The sequence below is a fragment of the Mycteria americana genome, chromosome 2 (assembly GCF_035582795.1).
Source record: "Mycteria americana isolate JAX WOST 10 ecotype Jacksonville Zoo and Gardens chromosome 2, USCA_MyAme_1.0, whole genome shotgun sequence".
Lineage (NCBI taxonomy): Eukaryota > Metazoa > Chordata > Aves > Ciconiiformes > Ciconiidae > Mycteria > Mycteria americana.
Genome location: NC_134366.1, coordinates 117,361,053 through 117,385,918, shown reverse-complemented (window position 1 = coordinate 117,385,918; position 24,866 = coordinate 117,361,053). Strand labels below are relative to the sequence as shown.

Below are 24,866 nucleotides of genomic sequence, written 5' to 3'. Positions count from 1 at the left end.
AAGAATTATAAGCTGCAGGCTTGTGTTTTTTCAGCTCGCTCAACGGTTGTCTTCACTATGAAGCTGTATTTACAGAAGCAGCAGGGGTACCCTATGGGCAGGGGCGGGAGAGCTGCCTGCGGACCGGGGAGAGCCGCATCCCTCAGCTTTGTACTCCACCCGTCGGACTTCGTTGGGGGTATCCGCACCATCTGAGTCATGAGGACCGAGGCAGACTTGTAAGAAGGGCTGAGAACACTGCAGGATAGGGGGTCAAGGGATAGGGGCTCACTTGCATAGGGGTTCAAGTTCTCATCGTCAAAAGGTGACAAAGTGCACATTTAGCTTTGTATCTTCAAAGCAGCAGGCAAGAATTAACTGCATGATTTTCACTGCTCAGTGAAATAATAATCCACCAGAGAATCTCAATTTTTTTGTACTGATTTGTGCCAAAGTGCATTGTGGCATGGCAAAGACAACCACCTTACTATGCAGCTAATAAAAAAATGTGATCTGATACAATAATACTCGAGAATTAAAACCGCAGGGGATTCAGATCCAACTCTGCCATGTTACAGCATGTAAGTTATTGTTATTGGCTTGTGTTTTGAAAAAAAAATCTTGATAGTATTTCCTGCCGTGAAATGCCTGAAGTTTACCAATTTATAATACATGTCTTATATCAGTACTTCTCACTTTCATAACAGTCTCTTCATGGGGGATTGCAGAGTGGTTTGTACATAGTCACTGGCTGGACGTTATATTGACCTACAAGAAAATGAAGTATGATGTTTGTTGCAGTTTGTTACACAGAGGCCCAGGAGTTAAATGATTGCAGAACCAGAAGCAGTAACAAAACTGCTGTGGGTTGATTTGCCATGCTCTACTCTGAATGGACTCTGCTCTGCCTAGTCTTGCCTAATTAGATGAAGATTCAAATTTTGACATACAGAATCGGTACACTTTTGCAGTGCCATTATTGCTTTTAATAAACAAACAAACAGCGAGCAAACATCTCCCAGTACAGGTGACACCCGGACTATGTGTTTTTCAGTAGTTTTTGCAGTTTGAAGGCTCAATGCTCTACAAAGACAACTATGTAATCAGCGTCTTGATCACAGAGATAAACTATCTGCTACCAAATTTTATAAAGTCATGACATATTTCTGATTCTTCTATTTGGTCAGCACCATGAAGTTTTGTATGTTGTTCAGCACTTGCAGATTTATCTCATGCTTTGTCATCAGCTGTTGTCCACAAAAACTTCTCCTTGAGGGAATTATAACAATACTTACCTTTATCTTTTCACAAGTGCTGCAGAAATGCAAAGGGCAGCAATGTTGCAGGATTGTGTAACACACCTGTAATTAATTTCACAAATAATTTGAGACTTTTTTTTTTAAATTAAGAGCTTTAGGTGCATTCAGGGAGAGGTCCTAACATAGACAAAACCAAAATATCTTCAAGGAAAAGAATGTGCATGAGCTTTGCATCCTCAGCACAACACGGTTTTAGGCCCTACGTACACTAAGTAATTTGCTGAAATTATTTCTCCTACCTTCCTTAGTAGTGAGCTTGATGCCCCCCTCAAAATAGCAGGTAGGCAGCAGTGTTCCAGGGTTTGTGATGGCAGACTGAAAGTTGAAATACACTATTAAAATGGAAACTAGAAGATTGAATCAGAGGGTTTTGTTTTAAGTATGATAAAAGCTTCATTGTCTAGCTCAGAAAAATAGCCACTATTTAATAAGTAGTGAAGAAAAAACATGAACCTGCTCTTTGGCTTATAATGCATTTTTATCTTCAAAGCCTATCTTATCCACAGTGCTGGCCCCAAAATATTGCGAAAGCACAAAATCATGGTTTTATTTTTGGTTTTGCTAGTATGATCTAAAGAACTTCCAGACCTTTTTTTAGTGTTTGACACATATGAGTTTGAAAAATGTATTAATATATTTCTCAGACTGTAGATGAGTTCTGTGGTCTATGAAAGTGAACTTGTTGATTTCTATAAAATGAGGTGGCAGATGGAACATGTTTCTAGCAGGCAGAAATAGAACTGCTAAGGCAATCAGGCTGATACCTTAACTGTACACACTTCTTGGAAATGTAGTGTAGAGTAAGAGCTTAAAAGTCACAAAAACAGTTCAAGAAAGGGACATAGAATGTACTGTGCTGGTTGCACTCCTGGTTTTTGAACATTGTCAACGAGCTCCACAATTCATACGTTTTGTCTAGATGCAGTGGCATGTGGTAGCTATTTGAAAATGGTGCTTTAATACCTTTATAAATGCTGTTTGTTTCCACAGCTTCTTTCCTTACACCTCCAAGTTGGATAAGATTCTCCTAGGAGTTAATAAACTAATTTTGTTTTCTTGGAACATAAGATGCCCCAACACAAGTGTGTTCTGTGAAGGTGGTATTTATCATCCTCCCATGTTCGGTTCTAATGAACTGAAGTTACGGTTAGTGCAGACTGATTGTGCTTCAGGGCTGTTGCCTCCAGCGTAAAAAAGGCAAAACAAGTCCAATGAACAGGGAGAGAAGGTAGATCTGGATGTATTATTCTGTAACTCTCTTTGATAGATCCAAAGTTAAGTTTTGGAGGAGGGTTAGAGGCCAAACTGCTGCTTTGCCTATCAGAATGAGTCACTAACTAGCAAAGTAATTGCATTGATTATTGCACACCCACAAATTCCAACAGAAAATACCTTGCAGGGGATGGAGGTTGTACTTTTCCTAAAGGTTTCTGTATAATTAATCTACCGTAAGTGCTGGTGCTTTAGAAACATTTGAACCCTACTGTTAAGCATGGTCCTTGCATGCCAGCTGACCACTCCTACATAGTTTCAGTGTTTCTTGTGCTATTGCTTGGGTGCTAATGAAGGTTTTGACACCACTGCTGTTGGAAAAATTCAAGTCATGTATTCTGCTTTTGTTTTTAGATTGTAACTCTGTTTGCCTGTCTTTGTTGCAGGCATTAGGAGTTTCAGCAGCTGCATTTTGTATACCTAGAGCAAAACAGCTCCCTTGTTAGGCAGAACATTTCATAAAGGATTAAGAAGTGGAGCTGGCTGAGCCATAGGGGACACTTTTGTCTCATAAACAAGAGGCTGATTATCAAGAGACTGTACTTGTTTGTGGAAGAGGTAACTGAGCAGGCTTCCTTCTCTCTTGGGTGTCTTACTTGGTACTTTACCCCATAATTTCTGCATTAAGTCCATTTAAAAAATGTTTGTTCCTACAGCTTACAGTTGCACTCAGTAGATGTTTGGGGGTGACGAGTATTTTTAATAGAAAATTAGTTGCTACACTTGACACAAGCAAACCAGTAATAATTGGAGGCACGGGGGCAAATTGTCACTCACTGTCCGTTCTGGGTTTCTTGTAACATCAGTTTACAACTGCCTCAGTTAAACACTGGCTTAAGATTCAAATTTAAAGTCAGGCACTCAAAATTAAGATTGCCTATGCAATGTCTCTATATAGAAGATTATGCAGATAGCTTTTTAGATTTTTTTTTTTTCTATAAGGCCCTGAGTCTTGCATTGCAGAGAAAAGCCTGGGCAATGGAAAGCAAATACTAGACAAAAAAATTGCAATAAAAGGTTGTTTGTTTGACTTAAATTCATCTCCCTACTGCCTACTTGATTTGTTGCATAGCGTAGAAGTACCTTTTTCTTATTCTCATCATTCACCCTGAAGCCCCAGGTATTATTCCCTCAAGTTCATTCACTCAGCAAGTTTGCATTATCACTTTTATTATATGTTATTTATAGTATTACTTCTTAAATATACTTCTTATAGTATACATTCTTAAAACAAAAAGCAGATGATTTATTATTCGCTACATACTAAAAAATCTTAGCTGTTGGATTATATTATGTTGAGCTGCCATGTATATCTTATAGAAAGATAATCATATGTGATTTAAAGGCTTCAAGAGATTAAGAAACTACTATGTGTAGCAGTACCATCCTATTTGGAGATTCAGAGATGCTTATATAGGGTAAGCATGATGGTAGACTGTAGAAATACCTCATGTACTGGGATGTGTCCGTAGCCTCCACAGGGAAAAGCGGTTTTCTTCCTTTGACCAGATTTGTAGCTCTCTAATGATTATATTGGTCATTATGTTTAGAAACACAGAGATTTTTCTCTGTTGGGTTTTTTTCCCTTCATTCTTAGCAGTTATGTTGTAGAGAAAGTTAAATTTAAAGCAGAACCCAGTCACAACAGCAATGTTGGGAAAGTTTGTCTCCGATTCCAAATGCAAAAGTCTTTAATTAATGAGAAAATTAATATCAAGAAAAAACAGCACCTAATGGATACGGGAGTGGAACTCTTACATTAAAATTGCCTTAATCTTAATCTAAGTATCCGAGAACTGTGCAGTGAGTAGAGACTGCAGAGGCTTGCAAGAGAGTCCTGGAGCCACAAAAGTAGCTTTTGCTTTATCCTGTTAAATTCCAGGTTTTACTTGGCAGAAATATGAACTTTTTAAAATTGCCATTCTGTTACTTTACGTGGTTTACGCTACAAAACCCAACAGAATGGCGATACGCTAATCTGATTTGTGGCATCTGTTGCAGCCAGCATGGCAGCAGACCCCTGTGACACCCCCGGCGGCTGCAAAGCTTTCTGGAGAGTGAGGGGGGAGCTCAGCTGAGCTTCCCTCCGCCCAGGATGCTGTCCCTCTGGTCATCCCCCGGGCACCGTGTGGAAAAGGGCTTCCTCACAGCTCTTGGGGAAGTGGAGAAAGTGTTAGGTTAGAGTCCTTCCTCCTAGTCATCTCTCCCAGACCATGTTGCTGCCATCCTGCCCCGTAACAGCACAGCATCCTGCTGCTTCCTGTTGCTGCTCCACTCAGTGGCTTGGGCTGCAGGCTGATAAATCCTGTTCAGTTTTGATCTCAGATGTGGTACACAGAAAAGGATGCTTAAAAGGATATTGTTTGGATTGCGGAGTCAAACGTGTCACATTTAGAAAACCCTGAAGGTACTTTGCCTATGCAACCTTAATTTGACTCCACTGGGTGTCATCCTTATGGTATTACAGCGTTACCCATCAGCTGTCACTCTCTTATTCCGCAAAACTTTTCCATACCTGAGTGAATGGGAGACTGGGACTGCCTATATACCCCCTGCCCTGTGCGTTGGGAAGTACAAGGGGGGTACACCCTGCTTGATAGGGAGGCACGTACCTCCCTTCCCATACGAGTTCTGTGGATCATCCTGTGCTGCAGTTGTTGGGAGTTCAGGAGGTGTTAGGGTGGGAATTTTTAATGCATTGCGTGATTTACTTTTTGTTTGGTTAAGTACGTGAGAGCAGAAGTAGTAACTAAAATTCAGAATAGAAGTGACGACTTCGTTTCACACCCACAGTGGCAGAACTATGAAAATGTGTAACGTTTGCCACTTCTTTAAATGGTGGTCAGGCTAATCAGACAGGTTTAATCTGTGTTTTAGATGAGAAATCGTTTTGCAGTCCTGAAGCTTAGGAGAATAAGAGCATGAATTTTGGCTTGAGGGAGATGGATCTTATTTCACATTGATCTAAGCAGCTGTTGCCAGGTTTACAATATATTAACAGAAGAAATATGTGCAATAGAAAATACAGTGGAGTCTTCCACATCCTAGTTTCTGGGAGACTGAAAGGTGGCATCAGGATAACTATTAAATGTATGCTCCATCTGGAACGAAGACAGAAAGGGATCTTAATAGAATAAAAATTGTGTTCCTGACCTCACATGAACTTTTGTGGTTTGTAAAGCAATTAGATTTGCTTTGAAAAGTTCTGTTTCCAAAATACATAAAGATTTGTTCGTGAAGATATGTCATTGTTTAATCATCACTAATATTTATTCCCAATTTAGGCAGCTGAAAAGTGAAACAAGTCCATTTTTTAGCTACTTGAAAATTTTTTGTAGGTGTTATAAGGGGGAGGAGGTTTCTAAGGTAACCTACCAATAAATAAGTTTATTTCCAACATAAGGAAAATTAAATTTCAAGAACATGCTGTAACTTCTAGTAGGACAAAGTTGAAAAACAGTGCTTTGAGGCTTAGCTGTAGAGCATCTGCATTTGTTATCTATATTGGTTTCCAGGAATGTTTTGTATAGGGATATATTCCCTCCTTTTTTTTCAACCTAAAAATGTTACCTTGGAATAGGTGAGTAAAAATATTTCTACAAGACCTTTTGAAAATGTAGTAAAAATACAATACTGTTTACATCAGTGATATCAGCTCAGGGTGTTTCTACATTTACATACATCTTAACTTATTTTGTTCTGAAAAAAAAAGGAATCATAACCTGCTTATGTCACTTTATGATTTTTAGACAATGCATGAATATTTATAGCAAAAATTATCTGCTAGTGAAAAGGAAGCTCGGGAATGCAGGGCTGAGCTTTTAAGGTTGTCTCAGAAAGAGTGGAAAATTTCCAGATAATTTTATATTAGTAAATATTTGAGACATTGTGTGTCACATCTTCATTTTGATCACATCAAAATTTTGGTATTGTATGGTCTAATGATCGCTATAAATTCTTAGGTAACTGGTGTAAATTAATGTGTGTAAAGTAAAAAGTACCTGTAATTCTTGAGACCTGTAACTCGTGAGACCTGAGGCATCATCATTTACTTCTCTAATGTTCTAATTAACATACTACATCAAAAAATATATTAATGGTTTTATTTTATATGTATATTAATAGCTGCAAATATTTGTATGCCTCTGTCTCTAAGGAAGAGTTTGGATGAAACAGCTTTTTGTTTGGTGTTCATAGACATATCATGATGTAGGTGTTGTTCAGCTTTCAGGCATAGTATTTTCAGGCATAGTATTTTCAGGCATCATTCCTGGTTCTCCTCAGTATACTAAATATTTTTAGTGGATTTCGGTGACTTTGATCCAGTAGAGGTCAGCTGCATGTGCTTGCAAACCAAGTGCATCAGATGCCCCTAGTGATTTTCCATGTCCCTGTTTTCTCCTGTCCTAGTTGAGGTTTCTTAAAGGACCTGGCTCATGACTTTTAAGAACTTCTGAATAGCCACTTTCCAGAAGTCAGACCCTTAGGAAAATCTTAGTTTGGCCATCTCAGAACATAAGCTGCTACGGTCACAACTTACTCTTAAAACCTTATTTGTGTTGTACTGACCTAATGTAATGTTATGTAGGTAGTTCCCCGCCCCTCAGAAACATTAACTGGAAAGTTTTAGCCCATCTTCCTTTATCAGCTGGAACAAATCTGAATTCTCTGTCCTCTGAATTACCCTGGCTCTTCCCCACCGCGGGCATTGCCAAATGTGGCTGCCACCCCGAGGATACTGCAGCCCCAAGAGCAGGTGCTGCAGGGCGGGCTTAGCCCAAAGCCCACACCTTCATTAGCTCACTGGTGCCTGCTTGCCAACGAGGTGGCCATGATGTGGCCATGGCGGGAGGAAGAGGTGACAAGCATTGGGGTCTATAGGAATGAGTTATGGGGATTGGGGAGCGGTTGCTGGAAGGCCCGTCGGGCAAAGGGGGCTTGGTTGCAGAGGTTGAAGCTAACATGGTGACTGCTATAGGGATATTGTCCTGCGATGGAGAGCAGGTTGGGATCCAGACATGTTTGGCATGTGTGAGCAGGATCCTCCTGTGTGCTTGACGGTGTGCAATGGGAGCCTTCAGCAGTTGAAGAGAAAAATACTGAAGAACTTAGAGCAGACAAGAAAGGGGTTAAAAACAAGTGTGAAAAGTTGGATCATGGTACTTGGTGTCTTGAAATGAAGCAGGATTTTTCTGGAAGGCTTTAGTCACCTGGGAAAGAAGGATTGGGTAGCTGTGTGGGAGGCAATTTGCAGGCAAGTGTACTCCTCTGCAGTAGATCGGTACATTTTAATGAGGTAAGTATATTTGCTCCGTTTTGTAGGATTTGCTTTGGACTACAAGTCTGGAAGTCTTTTTAAATAGGCTGCTTTGAGATATAATGGTCAGGTGGAAATATTTGAAGTATATAATATGGAAACCCTGTATTTACAACATATTTGTAGGGTCTTAGAAGCTGAGCTGAAAAGGTTGCCTCTTTTCCAGAAGAGATTTTTAAGAGTAAATAAAGCTCATACAGAGGATATAAAAACAGCAGTGAAGTTAGAAACTGCAATTTTATTTATTTATTTACTTGCTTATTTATTTACATCTGCAGCCGTCTCTCAATCCATCCCACCCTGCAGGAAAGGAAGCTTTCACGCTGACACCCTTCTCCTCTTCCCGCCCCCTTCCCGTAGGCTGCGTGGCGCTGAATGGGGCCATTTTTTAGATTTAGGTTCCCCCCAGAGATGGCTTTTGGGCGGGTGGGAATTCCCACCCACCAATGGTGAGGAGGGGAGGGTGGGCACACCATGCTCGGTCCCCGCACGTGCAGCAGCAAGTGCCTGCGGGAGGGAGGGCTGAGACCGTACACTGCTGTACAGGCACCCGTCGAAGGGGGTGGGAGAGCTGGGTCCTTTTGCCTTCGGACCCTGACACTTATCCAGAGCTCGCTCTTTCCATTGAGAAGGCAATGCCTTTCTTTGGACAAAGATGCCAGCAAGTGAGATGCATTCAGCTGATGCCCTAAATATCAATCAAGCATAAGCTTCAAATTTGAGGAATGTTCCGTGTTTTCTGGTATTTATCATCTTGACTTTTCCAGTTCTTTCTTTTTCTTGTAGTCGTGCTCTCTCTTATGTGTGTCCACTTTCTCCTTCTACTTATTTAGTTTGATATCTTGTCCTTTCTTGAGCTTGTTTTTGCTTTCTTTCTGCTGTAGGAACACAGAGTTTATAATAGCCGTGGCATAACTTCAAAAGGTGGATCTGCAGTGTTTTAAACAATCATTACATAAGTCATTAAAATAACAAAGACAAAATAAACATGTCCTCACAATGGTGAAGAAATAAATTCCAGGGGCAGAATAAGCATCTGCCAATCTCTAGTGTTGCTCCCTCTCTTCTTCCAAGAACTTTCTGCGAAGGTTTTTCATGCCTGCTTTAACATCTTCTTTTCTCTAAGTTTTTAAAACTTCTTAAAAAATGGATTTTTCTCTCTCTCTACATTGTGCACAATATAGTTGAAAGAAAAAAGCATTTCTGGGGTTATTCAGGACCTCCGTAGCCCTGTTCAAAGCTTAACTCAATAATTTTCAGTAATAGTTTGTTCTGAAAATCTTGTCTTGTGTTTTGCCTCTCCCTGAAAACGTCGCCAGCAGGTCACAGGCAGTTGCTGAGGAGCGGAGTGTCACCTTCTGGGGCACCTCAGAGGGGTGGTGTGCAAGGTTGGGAAACCCATACAGAGTAAAAGTGAACTTATGGTGCTGCTACAAACTTTTGTCTTTTGAGAGAAGTTTTTAATCCTGAAAAGGTACGGGGAGGGACTGGCAAACAATTTCAGAAAGTTTCAGAATTCAGATATTTACACAACATTTCAACAGGATTGTGAAGTGAATAGTGGTCTTACACCCATTTTACACAGAGCCAAATTGAACTGTGGAAAAGCCATTTGTTAGGTTTTGCAAATTTATGACTGACCAAAGGACTCTGATGATTTAGTAGCTGTGTTGAGGTGTTAAGAGATTACAAACAACTTCTGTGTTTAAGTTGACATACTACTTTAACAATTTGGTTTGAGGGAGGAAAGACTCGGTCGTATAGTAAAGGAAATGTTAATTTGTCTAACCATTCTTTGTTTGATTTTAGAAAGCTTTAGCTGGAAAAACTCAGTTACGGTTTGACTTGCCAGTAATGATATAACATAAAATGGACTCCCAGCTTTAAAACAAGCTGGAGTGTGTGATGTTCTACAGGAGGGGCTGGAGGAGCTGGCAGGCAGGGTCGGACCTACCGCTCTGCATATGTGCGTTTTATACAATGGAGCTATGGCTTCACCATCACCAAGGACAGCTTTGATTCTTCTTTCAACTAATTCTGAAATAAGCTTGCCGGCAGATATTTCAGGATTGGGATGCTTGGGAGAGCAGCTAGGAAAAGCACATTGTGCCAGGCAGCTGCTTGGAGGAAGCGGTGTTGAGCAAAGACTCTGAAAATCTTGCAATCAAGTTATTATGTTGCATGAGAAAATACCAAGCAGTGGAAAGTTGTGTTTTTCAGGAAAAATTACACAATCTTCTTAAAGTTACAGACTGGTTCTTTCTCTGGGAAGCTAATGTTTATAAGCTGAGCAGCTTTTTACATCACTTTTATGCCTTTTCCATGACAGAAGCATAAATTCAGTTAAAAATTAAGTTAGCATGCTTCTAGGTAACATTCGTACTTACAGTAAATTTTATATATGGACTGGTATGAATTTTGAAGACAGTCTTCATTACATATAATGTACTGGAAACTGTCAGCAGCCATGTGTTCAGTGTATTTTACAGCATTTTGCTAATAAATGTTTTTTTGCTTTTCTTCTTTAAAGGTGTTATCTGTCATTCTGCAAAAGTACAAAGCATGAAGGTTGGAGGGAGGAAGCAACACATAGAGATTGGGGATTGAAAAGATTGAGAAATGTTCTCTTATTTGTTGCATTTCCAATTTTCAGGAATTCTTTGAACATGCAAAAAAGCTCTGGGATGATGAAGGCGTAAAGGCATGCTTCGAGAGGTCGAATGAATATCAACTGATTGACTGTGCACAGTAGTAAGTATTTCTTTTTATGGAATTAATAGCCAAGAATGTAATCATTTATAACAAGTTAGAAAATATATTTTTGTTAGCAAGATCTGGGAGTTTTGCAATGCAACGGTTAACACTTTAATTCTCTGTATAGGCTGAGGATGTATAACAAAAGTAATTGATGGTTTTATCATAGTTTGCCGTTAGATGCCATTAGCATACAACTAAATATTTAACAGCTAATAAAGATTAATATGAAAAAATCAAATTAAATAATTTTAAGTATCTTTATTCCATTTGAAACAGATTTACATAAAATAATTTCAATTGAAACTATTAAGTTTAAAAACTGTAGAGCCAATCTAAGGAAAATGCTTTGTTTTAAATTCTGAGACCCAGACAGTGCTGAAATTGCTCTGTGTTTTCACATTCCATTAAAGCTTCTGAGATTTTTACCTAACTAGATGCATACCTGCATTACTAATATATTTTTGATGGGAAAAAAATGATAAGCAGTATTGAATTAAAGATAGTAGTACATTTGGTATTCTCTCCTTCATATGCATCAAGTGAAGCCGTACGTGTGTGCTTAACACAGTCATAATCTTTAAATGGGTTCATCTGACTGGAAATGTTCTGAAAAGAGATGCGTAGTAGATTGTGAAGGTGCAAATCATAAATACACAGCACATTGATGAAAACAGATTAATCAGGAAATAGTACATTAACATGCCGGGGCTACCAAACTCAGCTGTCTTCAGTAATAACCCAGCTCTGAATTAGACTTTGGCCAAAAATATACATTTGATGTGAACTGCTACTGAGAAAATGTATACTCTTACAGTTGCTATGTGATTTAGGGTTTTCAGAGAACACACTCTAGTGTGTTACGATTTGTCTAATTGGCAGTATGGTCAGCAGCGATGCCACAAGTCTGTTGTAGCACTCAGTGTTTTGTTTTTCTGTCCTCTCTGCTCTTGATGCAAGGCTGAAGCAGAGGAAACGGGCTGTGTCGCTAATGGACTTGTCGCGCTTTTGCCGCAATGGGGAATTTCAGTGCTGTGGGTCATAGCTTCTTTTCCCTCTTTCCATTTTTGGGAAAGAGAAGGATCCAGTAATGATTCATCAGCACATGGAAGCAAGGGAAAATTACATATGTGTAGGAAGAAACTCATTTGACCTCAGTGGACTGAATTTACCAAAACTCAAGCATTTGCTCATGGTCCAGAGGGGCTAGAAATGAAAGCAGTGGTTGTCCACACAAAAAAAACCCTAGAAAGTTGTCCTAAATTGTGATCAGTGGGTTTCCCCTTTGCCCTCACCCACCACCACCGCCATGGTACAGATCTGAGCTATGCTTGCTGAAAAGTCCAGACTGACTGTTTATGATATCTATTAATACACTCAAATAAGACATCAGACCAAGAAAATAGAATAATGACATGTATTTAAAATAAATGAACATAAAACTTACTTTACTGATCAGTAAAGGCCGATGTGTCTTCCAGTCCGGCTTTGGAAAACGGAGCTGAAAGGACCAGGCAAAAAAGGAAGACACTGAATTATAGTATTAATGGTACTACTGTGCTTTCCCTTAAAAAAGTTATGCCCGTCTACAGGCTTTGATGAGGAGAAGAGTGTTAAGTCTCATGTTATGTCCAAAACCAAAACACAAATGGGGAAAAAAATGGATCTAGAATGAAGTCCGCTGTCCTGAAGCGTAAAACTAAATCCTACTACCTTTTTACCTCAAAGCTGAAAGAAGATTATTGGGGTTTTTTCTATGTATCTTCCCTCCGTATCTTCTAACTGGCTTGTTATTTCTTTATTCTGAGATTATTTATTATAGTAGTAAATATAACGCTTGCATAATTCTTCACCTTCAAGACACCTTATGAAATAGTATTTGATACTTAAATATCCCTTGAGTGTATCTGTGCTTTCCATTTCATGATCTACCTGAAGATGTAACAGCTAAGTGATTTATCCACGTTTACAAGCCTTCAGTCTTAGAGCATAGACTTGAAACTCAGGAATAGCCATGTCATTCATCTGATTGAAAAGCCTTTTTCTCACTGGTATTGATGATTTAAAGTGAAGTGCAGAACTTCACTTTAACAGAAAGATGATACTAAAAATACACCCAACTTTTATCTGCCCCTCCATCATTCCTTGAAAATTAAAATGGTACCAATGATGTCAATGAAAAGGAGATTTAAAAGTTGCTGTGTCTTTGCTGCATGTGTGTATTTATATGTTGCACAACAACCGTAGTTGCTTTACCCAGAAGAACATTTCTGTGCTAGCATTGGATGGACCTTATTCAGAGTGGTGGGGTCATGTCCGCCTTGTCACTGACAGAGCGTGTGAGACTAGGTTAGAAATACAATTCTGATATGCACGTATGTTTTCGTATGTGCACTTAGAAAATAGTAACTGTGAGGGTGCTGTCTTTCTGGCTCAGCAGGAGCGGACGGCATTTCTCTCAGGACCTATTCATGGTCATCTTTAATGGGTAAAGGAAAAAAGGGAAGGAGCGTAATGCTGATACACATGCTTACTGTGGGATTTTGAAACATCTGCAGTGTTTTCATTACACTGGTTTTGGGAGAAAGCATCCCACGCCATCAGCTAAATCCTAATCTTTTACTTGATAGTGAAGGAAGAACATTATCAGTAGGTCACCACTAATTTCTCTGCTTAAAAAAAACCAAAGCAAAACAAAAAAAAATCCCAACATGTGTTAAAAATATCATTGGATTACAATGGGTGGCTGACTTAAAATACTGAAAAGCATTATTAGCAAATTATAAAGTCAGCAGCCCAACTTGCTGACTGTTAAGTGAGTTACAAATACAGTGTATTTTGGAATAGTTTAATTTGGCTACAGTACAGAGCTTCTGTATTTTTAAAACTTAACCTAATTTTCTTTATTACTGTGGGAGAAATATTTTTCTGGAAACAGAGGTAGCAGAAGGACACAAAGGCAAATGTTTTGTTTACATTAGGCCTGAAAGTTGCTTTTCCTTGATCTTTAATGCCCTTTTAAATTACCAGGGTACCGTTCCTTCACGGAAATGAGGATGAGGGCCTGCTTGTCAGACCATTTTAATATTCTTGCAGGACTCTCCATGTATCCTGTTAGTACATCATGTAACATTTGTAACAAATACGAATCTGTGACCAAGCCAGAGGTCAGACCTTGTGGTCTGACAGTGGTAAATGTATCATAAGCAAAGATCTGAATTGTTCTTTATCACTAACTACAAAGACATTTATGTAACTCTTGGAGGGGGAAGTATTGCCTGGCCATCAACCATATTTCTTCCTTAATGACCTTCATATATTTCTTTGAGATTAATATCATAAAACTGGCAGGTTATTGTTTTCCCTGTCTTCTGATTTAATATTTCTTTCAAGTTAAATTTCAAGTTTAATTTCAAAAAATGATATTTAATTTGAAAAGTTTATTTGATTTAGTTGTGTCCCCATTTGACTTACCTAGATTTCAGCAGGTTGGTTTTGTTTATGATGATAAATCTTACAGATTACTTTGGTTAACTTATTTTGAACTACTGTGATTATGTCCATATTCACATACTTTATATTCAGCAAATTCTAGGTCTATAAGGGACTTTCAGGTTGTGAATTAGTGCTGTCTTGGCATTGAACTGTCTAGGATATTAATAATAGACCAAAATATGTTCATTAAAAATTTCTTGTAATTCTGGGACAGTGTTCTAAGAGCTAAATACTTTTATATAAGATGAATGCATCTCCATTTTTTAATATTTCAGTTTCTTCATACTAGTTATCAAATGCCCAAATTTTGTGGTATCTATGGAAGGGAACTGCAAAGCAAACTTCTATGAATGTAGAACAGATCAAAACAAATAAAGGTCCGGGTATGATGGCCTTCATTTAAAAAAAGACCCAGAAAAAGTGTTGATGAGTTGATTATGTGTCTTTATAAACTTCATAAATTTAAGTAAATACATTTATTTGGCAATGAAGAGGTATAAAATTTCCTTTTAACTAATAGCATACCATGAGGTAGAGTTATAGGTTGTAACCACCTGTTTGGTGTTATATATGTAAGTAGGTTAACTTCACCCTAACGCTGGTGAAATGTTTTCTGTATTATAAGCCCCCTTTCTTCACTGCAAACCATACCATGTGCTAATTGGTGGCTGCTCTAGCAATCCCAGAAAAGCCACAGAAATTACTTTTTGCTTGGAGATCTAACATGTGTGCCTACAGACAGCAGTGAAGTTGAAGACCTTTGCAGAGCATTAGTCATCATTAGGGGATATCAGGCCCCCCCAGTCTGGTGATGTCCACCCGTTGTTTTGATAAAGTAAGAGTTGAGTTATCTTAGTTTTGGTTAGTCCCATGTCAAGTTATTCAGTCGACTGGGTAAAATTACTTGGTAGGAGATACTTACAGTGCTTAGACACTGTCAGGGAAGAGGTGGTAGTTTTAGAGCAGAAGAGTAGACAAGCAGAACTAGGCACTTTTGAAAGGGGAGAAAAAAGAGAAAACCAGAACATCCAATTCTCTTTTTAGGTCACACACAGTTTGGTCAAGGCATCATTGTTAGAAAAAAAATACCTACTTTCAGGTTTATTGAAAGGTTCCAGAGTTGGATTTTGTCCCATTGCATTCACATGAAATAACAGCATGTGCGTGCATGGGTGGCCCTAGCTGGAAGGGTTGTACTTCGGCTCACCGAGTTCTTAGCTGTAGGAAGTAAACGAATGGTTTCAGGGAACCCTGCCCTTAGCCAGTGCTTTATCTCAGTTTGTCTATCAATATTCTTTCCCTGGTAAAATACGCTGCTTCTGATATTCTTAAATGTGAAGGCCTAAATTGGTGTCTGTGCAAACATTTGGGCTAATAAAACTTGATTATGCAAGTTCTCAGGAAAGCAAACCCAAGGGATGTGAGCTTGGCCAGAGAAAATTGATTTTATATTTGAGCTAATATACATGGAAAAGACACACCTCGAGTTCTTTTTCTTTGCAGTTATTCTATCTTGGAGATGGGTTTCAGCCAACTTCTGAGGCATCTATCCTGGTATTAGGTGGAGTAATTAAAAAAAAAAAGTTCTTTGTGGTGTTGTCCACAGATTCAACTCCTGATGTGAGAAAACAAATAATTTTTTTCTCAACAGCAGCACTTCTTGAAACCAAGCATATTTCTGATTTGCCTTGTGCTCTCCTAGAGATTAGGTTTAATTACTAGTATGGACATAGCCATCCCTAAATTTCCTCTTACAGTCTGAGGTCAGAAAACCTACCTTGGCATTACCTGCTTCTTTTGTCTGGTGTGGCACTTCCATCTGGTGTGTTGGTATGTACACAGGCTACATGCATGACTGTAAATATGAGCATTAGTGCAATTCATATACTTTCACTTAGTGTGGTTTAATGATTTGTTACTTAATACTGCTTCTTCTAGGGATTTTCCTAGAAGATTGGCTGTATCATATTCCAAATTGGATTCTGCTAAAGCTCTCAGAGACAGGTCACACACAGCCTGCATCAATGCAGTGGCAGCTAAGTCCTTCCTGCGGTGCCCTCCCAACACCAGTTGTCAGTGAACCCAAGCCACCTGCAGCAGTGCCAGTTGTTCTCAATATTAACCTTTTCAATGCCAAGGTCTTTATTAATTCCTAATTCTGTCTCCTTTGAAAGTGCCATATACCATAATAACTCCTGGTGTCTCAATGGTATCAAGCAGTTTTTTTATTCTGACAACATATAAGGCTTCAGCTTTCCCAGCTTTGGTAGCAGAATATCAGAATTGCTTTTTTTTTTCCTCCTTATCATTAGAGAGTAGGAAGGAGGTGCTTTCTATAATCTCAGCATTTTTGTGTGTTTTATAATTTCCACCATATATAGGATTAAATCTAGGGATTATGTCCTGCTTTGTGTACTTGTTCATGGGCTCTCCATCGGCATACACTGTTCAGCTCTGTCTAATTTAAGAACATTGGAATATGAAGAAAAATAATCTCTTGGGCACCCTTGAGATATGAGTTGAAATTTTGCTGAAAAATTCTACAAACCATTTAATATTTTGCATAAAACTGTCACTGATAATTTGCTGTATCAATTAGTGACTGCCTGTTGCAGCCCATCAAACATTTTTTATATATCCCATATCATATGTCTTTGTCAAAGGAGATGCATGGAATTGGTGCCTTCAGTTGGATTTGTATGCTCTCAGCCCTGTCCCAGGTTTCTTCATATTAACTGCTGTGTAGGAGTAACTCAGGCAATAAAGGTCACCCAAAAAATAGATAACTTCCAAAGTTGGATGGCAGGAGCCCCATAGCACCCCTGTTCTCTATCGCTGAAGGAACCAAGAACGGTTTCTTCATCATTTATGTTCTCCAGGAAAATGACCAACAAGAGGCCAAAAGAATCTTAGTTGGTGTGCTTGCATACGTGACAGAACTGCAACAGAAAATATAAACACAATTATTCTTGATAACAGACTGTTTTCTAGTTTATGCAGATGTATTTTCTGTGAAGTCATTAATCCAGCAATCTATACTTAAACTGACAAGTAACAAAGATCTACAATCAGAGTATCTGCACCACTTAGGGAAAAAATGTTAAGGAACTGTAAGTCTTCATTTTGTCCCTGGAGGAGCAGTGTGGTATTTGTGTTCTGACATCATTTGAGACAAAACCCAAAATTACTTCCTTTAAATCTGCCGGCTTTTTCAAACCACTTGGGAGCACTACAGTGTATGACACACCACCATTTCTGTGTTTGGAAAGATTTTGATGTCCTGTTGCTCCGAAACATGCTGCCTGCGTGCTCACAAGCCCAGTGCCGGACTTCGTTCTTGTTAGGACCATTATGCCTGTAGAGAGAAAACAGAAATGGAGAGGGAAGACAATCAAGTGTGGAGAGGGAGGACAGTCGAAGTGGCTTTGTACAGACGTCCATCCTGGAGCATGACATGTCCAGCCTCGGGTTTGCAAAGTCCTGTTTGTGCTTTCTCTGTTTGCTGCATACTTTGAAGACATCTTGGTATTTCTTTGTGCGTGCCTGAGAAAGTAAGGCAGCTTATTGAAAGGGAAGCAGGCCCATGAAATAGAGCTGCTGAAATCATGCTTTTGTTGTGGAAAGGAAGGGAGCAGAGGGAGAGTGGGAAGGAGTAGCTCAAGGAGTAGGGAGGAAGAGAGAAGTTGTCTTGCATACTGATCAAACAATCATGGTCTAAACAGTCTTTGAAGTCCTTTACACATGGCGATAACATTTCTTTTCAAATGTAACGTAGTATGACTGTGGCTTCAGATTCATATTTGAAACATGCTTTTTATTGGCAGACTAGAGCCAGAAGGTGTGAAATGACTCAGAACCCCCTTTCATCTTCGCTTGTTGTCTTTAATAAAATTTCTTTTATCATAATGGATGGTGAAGTAAATGTGGATGTATGTATGATAAATTAAGATAAAACATACTGATTATAAGCTAGAGAATATTGTTTTTAAAAGCAGTGATTCTTTTTAAACTTGGTAAGTGCTTATTACATATAAGACAAATACTTTTTACTTAGAAAAATGAGGAAAAGTATAAATTATAAATGTTTCATTCCTCATGTAACTCAATTTTTGATGGTGATATAGGAGAACTATAATAATATGACTTTCTTCCATCTAAAATTCTGTTCTGGTTCATATATAAACAACTCACTGTGATAATGAAGTTTCTTCATTTTTAAGATCTCTCATGCAGTTATCACTGTCAAACCTTAACAATTCATTACATAAGTTAGAAGCAAATTTTGTTTGCTTAATTCTTGAACAGGTTTTCTCCACTTACCTGATTTAAACTATAAACCTTAACCAACCAGTAAATTGTTATTTAAAGATAGAAAAAAAGAGAGTGGCCATAACTATAGAGTAATTACTTTAGCCTTACTGGTGAGTCTTCTAAACAGAGGTGGTTGCCAGATAGGACAAAAGTCATTCTGCAGTGTGTAATGCTTAAATTTTTCACTGTTTACTAACCAGTAGACCACACTCTTGAGAGGCAGAATTGTGATTTCTTAAAATACTGGGAATTCTGTGAAATAAACTTTTTATCTGTTGCTGTGATTTTTTTGTTTTTGTTCCCCTTTTTGCCCTCACTTATGAAAAAAAACATTAGACTTAACCAATTCTATCTTAATTTTGGTAATGAAAATGTGACTATGATGTTATAGTACTAGTAGTTAGAAGTACAAAAATATGGAAAAAGAAACAGCTGTAGAAACCCCCAAAAAGCCTTTGTATTTTCAGTTTGTAGGAAGTAACAGTATGAAAATACCATTCGCAAATAGCCAGTATGGCATATGGGCATGTACCCGTCTGTTTCAGCCACTTCGGTTCACAAATGCTTTCCATACCTACAGAAGACAATAATATTTCTCAATTAAAAAATAAGAGAGAAAATAGTTTATAAACACAGCACCCTCTCTGTCTTTTAAAAATTAATATGACAAATATTTTTTCGTATTAACTGGTTACCATTGGAGAAGCCTTTAAGCAGCCTTAAATGGGCTGCTCAAACAAAATTAAACCATACATTTTCCCACACACTTCTGTGTGCATGGCAGTCTGTTTTCTGTAGTTTTAGAACAAGCAAAAAGGTTGAAAATGTAAGGCAGAAAAACATAAAATATTCCTTAACCTCAATTTAAGGTAGTAACAAAGTCTAAAGAGCAAGCAAAGTTATGACAAATGCATGAAAGTATGCTTCGACCCTTTTTAAGATGTTTTATCAAACATTCCTAGTTTCCTTTGAAAAATGTAGCAAAGCTGACTTTATTGTGTTGAGGAAAGAGTTCTTTCCTCCCTAGTCAACAATATTTTTCAGTTTTTCCTTAACACCTGATGAACGGTTTTCTTAATTTTTTTCCTGACTGTTTGCACACACGGTGTAATAGTAGGTGCCGGACATGTTAGTGTAACACAGCAACTCGGCCCCATTTGGAAATACGATCCATTAAGTGAATTAGAAGATTGCAAATAGGTCTGTCAGCTGAGCATGTCTGCATTTAGTTTTCTGTGTTAGTAGCCTATATTTTATTTGGAGATATGTTTTTCCATATCCCTTCTGCAGAGGTAAACTGCAGACTTTCAAAGGCTTTTGCAATTGTATTTGCAATACACACTTCAAGCGCTTTTAGAGCCTGAGCAAAAGCCTGCTAAAGAATCAAGACACTCTGCATCACATTCAGTATATGCACTCTTAAAGTGTTAATATCCTTTAAAACAAAGAAAGAGTATTCTGTTGTGTTTATTATTAAAGAGGAAAGGCTGTGTTTATTTTACATCACAGCAGTGAGGACAGAAGTGAATAGGTACTGGTACAGGGCTGAGTCAGTGAACTGGCACAGTGGGCCAGTGTGACTGGTGAAAATGGCCAGAATCTGGGATATTGAGCAGGAGGAAGGGAAGGCTTCTCTGTAGGGCCGGACTTCATTGAGGGACATTTTATCTGAATTTTGTGTATTACAAATAATATGAGGTCTTTTTAAAATACATGAATGGAAAACAATGACATTAATAAGCAGACTTTGAAAGTTGCCTTGAAAGTTGATGTCTATCTAGAGTACAGATAACTGCCAATAAAGAGAACCTTAAAACCTGTGTATTCCCTACTATCAAGTCAAAGAAGGAGTAAAACTAAGCATCACTTACAGTAATCGTGCTGATACAGCTTAACTCCAGAAGTCCTGATTGTGAATCATTGTTCAGCGTCAGCATCTCAAAACATCTTCAAATGAAATAAAACTGCAGATGTTGGTTATCTAGAATCTGCATGCAGGATTTATGAGTAGATTTCAGAAGGAAGTTGTAGGTCATTCTGTCAGTTCTGGTGTTATTTATATGCTGTTCTTGGTTTAGGACTCTTCCAGTGTATGCGTGGGAGAAAGACTAAACTATGACCAAAGCCAGCTTCATTATATTGCAGGGAACGTTAAGAGTCACTTATATTTACTCCACTTCTTCAGCTTATGTCAATTGATACAAAATTTATTTCAGTCTGTTCATTTACAATTCATTGTCGAGTGTGTGCATGTTCTCTGTGGAGGAGATTAGTTGGTTAAAGAATACGTTATCCTATTAATAAGCTTATCATTATGTAACACAAACGTATTTTAATTTTTTTCTGTGGGATTTTTTTTTTTACTATGCTCTAGAGAAAAGTGTTTTCCATATTCTGTTGCCATAAAACTAACCTACTGTGAAATGCTTGTTTACATAATAAGTTTCATATAATACAACTGTATAATAACTATAGTAACTGTAAGTTGGATGCTTAAAAAAGAAACAAGATAACTGAAAATTTGATGTCAGGTTATATGGGATACTGTCAAATTATTTACACTTGGGGTTTGACTTTCTTTAAATGCCACATGCATTTTTTCACTTAGAGATGGTCAGCTTTTCTTTTTTCAGGTAGGCACTGTCACACCACAGGATAATGAAAGGCCAAGAGTCATATTTCTTCCTTAAGGAACTACTCGTTAGCCAGACACTGCATACATGGGCTCCTCTGCACTAATATAAGTACACAGCCTTGTTTATGTTAGGATCTACAAGAAGCCAGGGTTTGGGTGGCGGTGTTTTTCTAAATTAATGCTGCACCAACAGATTTGAAAAATGAAAGATGGTGGAATGTAGAAGTTAAGAAATAAGAAAATAAAATACAGTTTATACTGTGTTGGAAAAATGTAAAGGCTAAGCTTCTATGCTTGAAAAAGAAATTTTACACCTCAGACTAAACCAAAATAGAGTCGTGGTATTTGTCAGTTTGGTTGTAATCCCAATTTTAAGGTAAGTCAGACTGGGAGACTAAGCAGTTTAAAGATGTCTCTTTACTTCTCGTAATTAAGTTAAAGCTAATTTTGTTCATTTTAATACAAGACAACAATGATGCTGCCAGAATTTTAAAAAGGTTTATTTGACTTTAGAGAAACTTTCAGTTGTGTCTATTGTAAAAGTATTCTTTCTGATTTAATTAGAAATGTTTGTTATAATGGTGGGGTTTTATACAAAGTTTAATTTGAGCCTAAACTAAGCGGTGGAAAAGAAAATATATGTCAGTAGAGTTCCTGTTTAATGGACACACCAAATAATTGTCTTCCAGAATAAAATTTGTGGAAGTTCATTTGTTCTAGGATTGTTTCAAAATTTTTTTTTCCCTCATTTTACTACTCCCCTGACAATTCCTCTATTTGTAGTCAAAAAAGAGAGATGATCTTAAGCAGTTATACTTAACTGCTAATGCAGGAAAAGGTGAATCTTGAAATCAGTTGTATGCATTTTCTGAGAATAGTTTTCAGCTTTAGTTTCCTTTCATGAACATTGTGGGGGAGGTTGGAGGTGTATTTTTGTTTTTTAGATACTTTGTCATAGCAAAGGAATTGGGCTGAATATCCAAGTAACACTTAAGTACATTTTTCTGACCGAAGCCTGCTGATGCATTTCTTGACTCCCCTGCCTTTGCCTCCTTGCCATTTTTTGTCTCTGTAAAAGAAGGCTTCCATACCTTTCTTCTGGTTTAGAAGAATGGGCTTGGGGTTGGGAAGATCTGCATTCTGGACGTTAGCATCCTGAAAGTCTGATGGTACAGATTTTGGATAATTATTGTTTACTAATTTTCTTTCCAACCACATTGTGAAGAAGTTAAATCATCAGCATGGGTGTAATTTCTTGGCCTCCACTTACTTACTGGCACAACTATGTCAGACCTGTAGTTGCCAACACTACTATAGCGATTATTAAAAAATAGTTTGTTAAAGAGCAGTAGAGTGTTAAAGAGCACTATTGCCACTGGGGTTTATTCTATTGAGGGAATGTAGAAGTAAGCTCTGCTGGTAAAGGAGCTTCTTTATCCAGAATGACTTTTATCTTCATTGAGTTTGTTGGCCTATTACCTTACATTGTCAGGGACTTAGAAACTTTTTTTCAGCAAGTTTGCCATATACTAGATTTTCTCCATGAGCATACTGGAGTCTGCTTTGAAAAGCTTTTCTCTAAAGAGACAGATGCCAGTGAACAAACCTTTTGCTACATTCTACACAACCGGCAAGCCCTGGTATGAAGTAATCATAGTAAACTGTAGTTCGTTACATCAACATTGTTACTATTGTTTAAAAAAAAGAAAGAGAGAGGTCCAACATAGTCACTACTTTTCCCCCAGTTTCATTTTCTATTGAGAACTACATGAAAGTCTTTGTGGTTTGGTGATTTTTTTTTTTTTTGGCTTTAACTCGTGTTATGCAGTGGTTACTCACCTCTTTCCTCCGTAGTTCGTAGGCAGCTGATGTTTGTAGGGTCTCATGTCAAGGCAAGAGGATCTTCAGAGGAGGTTGTGGTGCAGAGGGAGTGCAGAGCACACATTGCTTCCTGTCAGTGCCAGCCAACACGGGCAAAAGCTTAGGTTTTTGACCTTAGAGTACTTAAAAAGTAATAATCAACAAATTACGTTATGTAAAACTGGCAAAGGTGAGACTTCTATTAAAGCTTGTGCATAGAAATTGGTTAACTTATAAATACAGGATTCTGTGCCTCTGGCAGGGAGTTCATCATAATATACAATATGTTGAAAGAATGATTATATGATGATTAAAACTGATGTTAGGAATGCTCTTGCATAAGTTGTAAACAAGTTATACCTATTAGAGGATGAAAAGAAGAAGAAAGAGGAGATTGTAGGTGGGCGAAGATAATAAATATGAGGTTTACAAACAAGGCAAAAATAATAAAGCAGTAAGTATTTTTAGGCAGGAATTCAGAGTCTTAAAGCACTGGACCAACACGTAACCTTGCTAGTAGTGTCTTATGTCTGTTTAATGAAGGCATAGTGTTAAATGTATGAGGTTGCGCGGGGGGGGGGGGGGTAACCTGTGTCCTGAGGGAAATGAGCAGAATGGACATGGCAGGGGGAAACCACCACCACATAAGATTCTGAAAACAACCAAAGAGAAACTTGACTAGGGAAATCTTCTATTTCTGCACCATATGAAGAGCACACCACAGGTGAATGTTCAGAAATGTGAGTAAATACACGGCTACATTCCAAGCAATTAGCAAGCCTGGCTAAAAGGCAGTTACAGTAAGCTAGATCAGTATCATTATTGTGACGTTATCATGAATCTAAAGGAGAAAACTACCAAAACTGAAGTGTAGAAAGAAATGCCTTCAACAACAAAGAAAAAATTTCAGCAAAAAATAATCTTCTATAGACATTCTGTGAATTTCTTTAGGAAGGAAGTAATTGAAGGAGAGTTCCAAAATATTCAATCTTCTGAACCCTTCAGGCTGTGTGATGAGGTTAAAACAAGTGTCTTTCTCCAAAAGCAAGACTGGTTTCTTCATCTCATCTAGCTTTGTTGTTCCAGAAGATGAGTATGTTCTGCACAAGTAGGCTAGGAGCACAATGCACTTTTTCCTGGAGGAAGAATAGAAAAGTCTTTTCAAGTGAAAAGTCCCAGTTTCATTTAAGATTGATTGTAGTTGTCTTTTTCTGTAGATCTCAGAGCACTGGGGAGGGTTTGTTTTTTAAGAGGTGTGTTACTGCCCTCTTTGCCTGAAAACAGTGGATAAGCTCACTGCAAAAAAGATGGGCAGGAACAGTGCTCTGTAGGCACAACACTCAGTATTTCCCTGTACCTCGATAGAAGTCCCTGAAAACTTGTGAAAGAGATCGTGACTTCTTCAGAGGACTTGCTCACTTTCTCCAACCCTTGGCAAGTTAAGAATTGCTGATCTTTTATCAGTTTTATCTCGTAAAATGGAGACAGAGCCGTATCTTGCTATCACACTGTTTTGGAGATATTTCAATGTAAAAGCTGCGTATTTTCTGGAGCTTTTTCACCTTACACCTGTGCAACAGTTTTACAACACTGGCTGGAAGTCTTCTGAGCAGAATCCAGCATGTTTGGATTTTATTTGCATTGTCCTTTTTCCTCTGTTCCAATGCACAGACTTATGATTGACTTGTGGTCTTGATCTAAATTACAACTGTATGTCTTTTTGTTGGCTGACATATTTCCCTTTCTTCTGTCCACTTACTAATAGTATCTGCAGATCCATTTCTTTGCTTTACGCTGTTTTGTTTGTTCATTGTTTTATTCTTGACAGATTGACCATTTCCTATGATATGGGCCTCTAGGCTCTTGAGATGGATAGGTAATGTGTCAGCTTGGTCAGTCACAGTGAGGTTCACCTGTCTACTTG

The 24,866-nt window shown here is 38.2% G+C and overlaps 1 protein-coding gene across 3 annotated transcripts in view; it reads left to right on the top strand.

Moving 5' to 3' along the window:
• GNAL (G protein subunit alpha L) overlaps positions 1 to 24,866 on the top strand; it is a 202,887-nt gene that overhangs the window by 131,195 nt on the left and 46,826 nt on the right. For 2 of the 3 annotated variants that reach the window (XM_075494346.1, XM_075494347.1), the window contains exon 5: positions 10,541 to 10,638. In XM_075494346.1, the coding sequence (XP_075350461.1) occupies positions 10,541 to 10,638 (98 nt within the window). Of the gene's footprint in view, positions 1 to 10,120; positions 10,258 to 10,540; positions 10,639 to 24,866 lie in introns of those variants that run through there. The other variant, XM_075494348.1, reaches the window with a different exon arrangement.